This window comes from Durio zibethinus, chromosome 2 (assembly GCF_047325235.1).
Source record: "Durio zibethinus cultivar Kanyao isolate XHJ-2024 chromosome 2, ASM4732523v1, whole genome shotgun sequence".
NCBI classification, from domain to species: domain Eukaryota; kingdom Viridiplantae; phylum Streptophyta; class Magnoliopsida; order Malvales; family Malvaceae; genus Durio; species Durio zibethinus.
Genome location: NC_143163.1, coordinates 28,704,956 through 28,709,805, shown reverse-complemented (window position 1 = coordinate 28,709,805; position 4,850 = coordinate 28,704,956). Strand labels below are relative to the sequence as shown.

Here is a 4,850-nt window from a genome sequence, read left to right as displayed (position 1 = left end):
ATAAAAAGGAAATATTTATATTTATATGAAAATTAGTAAAAAGGAAATTAAAATTATTTTTATATTTTTTATGTGAATGTAGATTTTTTTATTAATTTTACATATATACATTTTTTATTAATCATTTTCGGTCTGGTCAAATAATTAATTATTTTTATTAACATTTTATTTTTTATTAATTTTATTAATTTTTATTTTTATAATTATTTTTAATTATGATATCAATTAATAAATTTTTTTTGTTAAATCATTTTTTTTAATTGTTTATTTTACATATGTATAAGTTTTTTTGCAATGTCATTATCTACATGTTTCAAAATATGTCAACATATCATTAATATAAAGATAAAATGGTTTAAATAATAGAAAATAATAGTCGAGGGGTTTATTTATATAAAATAATAATATAAGGACTTAATTAGATTATTTTGAATACTAAAAGTATTTGTTTTCATATTTTACCTAAACTTATTAATTGGTATTGAACCAATTCAATTCAACAAAAATTGCTTGGTTTATTGGTTTATTATATAAACCTTTGGTTCACACTGATTTAAAATGATTTAATTGTAAAATTAATTTAATTATAAAATTGAAACAATTTTAACACTAATTTATTGATTCAACCAATCAAATCAACGATAAGGTCCGATTGTGATAACTATAACTTCAACAATTTGATTAGTTCAGAGTAGGAAATATGACACTATTTATTTATACATATTTAACTTTAAGATAGTTAATCTAATATTCCCCTCGTGTCGTTATCAATAATGAGAAAATTGAACTAAATATAAAAAATAAAATTTTTACTAATTTGTCATAATTTTATGGCTATAAAAGGAAAAGATATTTAAATCCTAACCTTTGTAATTTTTTTAATCCCTAAATTACAATTTTTTTTATAAAAAAAATGAAGGATGAAAACAAAAGGAAATTTAAAGAATTATCCATTTGTTTTTTATGTCACTATATTTATGTTTGGAATTGGGCTTTCCATATTGTACAAGTAAATACTGTTGCAAATCAAAGCATATGGCTAATGTTGATTTTGTTTTAAAAAACCAATAAAAGATAAATTGGAATTCCTGTATTTATATTTATTAAATTAGTATAAAATTATCATATTATAATTTGAGTTGATATATTAAATATAAAATATATTTTATTATATTTATATATGATTTTTTTAATTTTAAATTATATTATTTTTGTATTTTTATAATTTTTATATTGCATTTAAATTAATTATATAAGAGATGGAGGCTTATCACCTATAATAATTATATTACAATTAACAAACCAAATTTTAAAATTACATTGAATCTAACAAAATACTATATGAAATTCTCTTGTCTAAATAATGAATCCTCACATAACTTGTTATTATAATAAAATAATTATAATATTTTAATAAAAAAAATTAGATAAAATACTCTGTAATAAGAGCCACCTCATCCCATTCAACAATAGTTTTTAGGAAAAATATCATGATAAATAGAATGGAGATATATTGCAATAAAAAAATAGTGGTATTTCTCACCCACTTTAACCTTTTTCCTATTTTATTTTCTTACTTTAATTAAGCAATTCATCTATCTTCTCATGGTCTTTGCAAGCTAAAACCTTTACCATTATTTCGACACTTTATTTTTTCTTTTTCTCGTCACTGTCTGTCTCAGATTTCACGCTCTCTGCTTCTCCCATTCTTCTCTCTCTTTCTTTTCAGTCTCCATTGGTTTCTCTTTTCAAGCTTTCTCCTTCATTACTTGCTTTTTCCTGGTAGCCATAAAGGTGAGGCCTGTGAAACCCAAGCTTTGCATTTTAGCATTTTTCTTCAACGGTCATATATTTTCTCTTTTTTTTTTTTTTTATGTGGAGATGTTTTCCTTGGTTTTGGTTGTTCTTGCTCTCTTGAACTTTCATGGTGTAGTGACTGGTCTGAATAATGAAGGTTATGCACTTTTGTCCTTTAAGCAGTCCATTTATGAGGACCCTGAAGGGTCTTTAGGTAACTGGAACTCTTCCGATGACAACCCTTGTTCATGGAATGGGGTTACATGCAAGGAACAAAGAGTTGTTTCTGTTAGCATTCCAAAGAAGAAACTCTATGGGTTTCTTCCTTCTGCTTTAGGCTCTTTATCTGATCTTCGTCATGTAAATTTGAGGAACAATAAGTTCTTCGGGGGTTTGCCTGTTGAGCTTCTAGAAGCTCAGGGGTTACAGAGTTTGGTTCTTTATGGGAATTCCTTATCTGGATCTTTACCAAAAGAAATAGGGAAGCTTAAATATCTTCAAACATTAGATTTATCTGAGAATTTCTTTAATGGGTCATTACCCTCATCAATTGTTCAATGCAAAAGACTAAGGACCCTTGATCTCAGCCAAAACAATTTCACTGGTTCTCTGCCAGATGGATTCGGGACTGGCTTCTTTTCTCTTGAAAAACTTGATCTTTCATTCAATAAGTTCAATGGTACAATTCCCAGCGATTTCGGAAATCTATCTAGTTTGCAAGGAACTGTTGATTTGTCTCACAATCTTTTCACCGGTTCAATCCCGGCTGGCCTCGGAAATCTTCCTGAGAAGGTTTATATTGATCTTACTTACAACAATTTGAGTGGGCCAATACCCCAAAATGGTGCTCTAATGAACAGAGGACCAACAGCATTTATTGGGAATCCTGGGCTTTGTGGGCCCCCATTGAAGAACCCTTGTTCTTCAGATTCTCCAGGTGCGAGTTCACCTTCTTCATATCCGTTTCTGCCAAATAATTATCCCCCTGGGCATTCCGATGATAATGAAGGTAAAAACGAGAGAGGGAGAGGACTAAGTAAGGGAGCTGTTATTGCTATAATAGCGAGTGATATAATTGGAATATGTCTTGTTGGGTTGCTATTCTCCTATTGTTTTTCAATGCTCTGCTCATGTAGTAAGGATAAAGATGACCATGGTTATGGTCTTGAGAAGGGAGGGAAGGGAAAGGAGTGTTTGTGCTTCAGGAAAGATGAGTCGGAGACTTTATCAGAAAATGTGGAGCAGTATGATCTTGTGCCACTGGATAAACAGGTGGCATTTGATTTGGACGAGCTGCTTAAAGCTTCTGCTTTTGTTCTGGGAAAGAGTGGAATTGGTATTGTGTACAAAGTTGTGCTTGAAGATGGGCTTACCTTAGCTGTGAGAAGATTGGGTGAAGGGGGCTCTCAGAGGTTTAAGGAATTCCAGGCAGAAGTAGAAGCAATTGGAAAGCTGAGGCATCCAAATATTGTTACTCTGAGAGCCTATTATTGGTCTGTTGATGAGAAGCTTCTCATATATGATTACATACCTAATGGAAGCCTTGCCACTGCATTGCATGGTAAGTTTCACCTAGTCTTCTTTCCACGATATAATTTTCTTTCTATTCTTCGGTCAAAATAGCAGTTAGTATAATTTTTTGATATTGTCCTTTCATATTGATTGTCCCTATTTTCTTGCTTGTCATCAGGTAAGGCAGGAATGGTATCATTCACACCATTATCATGGTCTGTTCGACTAAAAATCATTAAGGGTATAGCCAAAGGCTTGGTTTATCTGCATGAATTCAGCCCCAAAAAATATGTTCACGGAGATTTGAAGCCAAGTAATATATTACTCGACCAGAAAATGAAACCACACATATCTGATTTTGGACTTGGACGACTTGCTAATATTGCTGGAGGCTCCCCAACCATTCAATCTAACCGAATACCTTCAGATAAACCACAAGAGAGACTACAAAAGAGTGCTTCCTCAGAAGCTACTGCTGTTTATTCTTCCATGAACTTGGGATCTGATTACCAGGCTCCTGAAGCCGTGAAAGTGGTAAAACCATCACAGAAGTGGGATGTCTACTCATATGGGGTAATCTTGCTAGAAATGATCACAGGGAGATCGGCTGTAGTTCAGGTAGGTACCTCAGAAATGGATCTTGTTCATTGGATTCACCTATGCATTGAAGAGAAAAAGCCGCTTTCAGATGTTTTAGATCCATATTTAGCTCCAGATGCAGATAAAGAGGAGGAGATAATTGCAGTTTTAAAGATCACAATGGCTTGTGTGCATAGCAGTCCTGAAAGAAGACCTACCATGAGGCATGTCTCTGATGCTTTGGACAGGTTGATTATATCGACTGATTAAGAAATCAATTAAAACCAAGAATCTGGTGCCTCAAGGGATACTTGAGAAGTTCTTTTCATCAAACTGAAGATGGTGTCAAGATTATGGTTAGTTCCACTTCAACTGAAATTGTGGTCGGAAGCAAAAAAGTTGATATCCTTATTTCTGTAGGATTCCCTTCTTTGTCACAACGGCAAGGTGATGGTAGGTCTGCAGTAAGAGCTGCTGTGAGTTTTTTAACTGCTTTGTACCTTTGCATGAATTGTGGCTGCTAGTGTACAGTGTACGTGATAGGGTGTGCAGACCCTTCGTCCCTTGCTTTTTCTTGTTCAATAAAGTTAATTATTTTGGTTGGTTGTTTGTTTTCTATTTTCCTTTGTCATTACACATGAACATGAGCAATGAAGGATCAATGTCTATTTTCCCTCCCAATGCAAGAATTAAGAACAATACTTAGTATATTTTATCACCTGGAGACTGCGATTCCCCCGCCTTTGGAGTGGGAGAACTCCTATGGTCAGTGAAGTGGCCTGCGTGCGAACACCCACCTATGGTATTAAGTAATTGTAATTAAAATTAGAAATATACCTTCCTTTCACACGCATATGATCTTTAAAATAAAGAAAAAAAAAAAAGGACGTATATGGCTTTAATTCTGTTTTGTTTTCTTTAAATGAAAATAGAATTTTTGAGAAATTAGGATTCTTAGTGGG

General features: G+C 32.5%; 1 protein-coding gene across 1 annotated transcript; it reads left to right on the top strand.

Moving 5' to 3' along the window:
* Positions 1-1,607: 1,607 nt before the first annotated feature.
* On the top strand, positions 1,608-4,594 carry LOC111317375 (receptor protein kinase-like protein ZAR1). Its single transcript, XM_022919806.2, has 2 exons — positions 1,608-3,358; positions 3,488-4,594. Exons 1-2 carry the CDS (start codon positions 1,882-1,884, stop codon positions 4,156-4,158), a joined length of 2,148 nt encoding a protein of 715 aa, XP_022775541.2. The 5' UTR covers positions 1,608-1,881; the 3' UTR covers positions 4,159-4,594.
* Positions 4,595-4,850: the final 256 nt, after the last annotated feature.

What these genes read in the sequence shown, in the direction of transcription:
- LOC111317375 (XM_022919806.2), top strand. Translation starts at nt 1,882, where the DNA reads ATGTTTTCCTTGGTTTTGGTTGTTCTTGCTCTCTTGAACTTTCATGGT. An exon ending in CCTTGCCACTGCATTGCATG is followed by an intron (nt 3,359 to 3,487) that starts GTAAGTTTCACC and finishes GCTTGTCATCAG; the next exon opens with GTAAGGCAGGAATGGTATCA.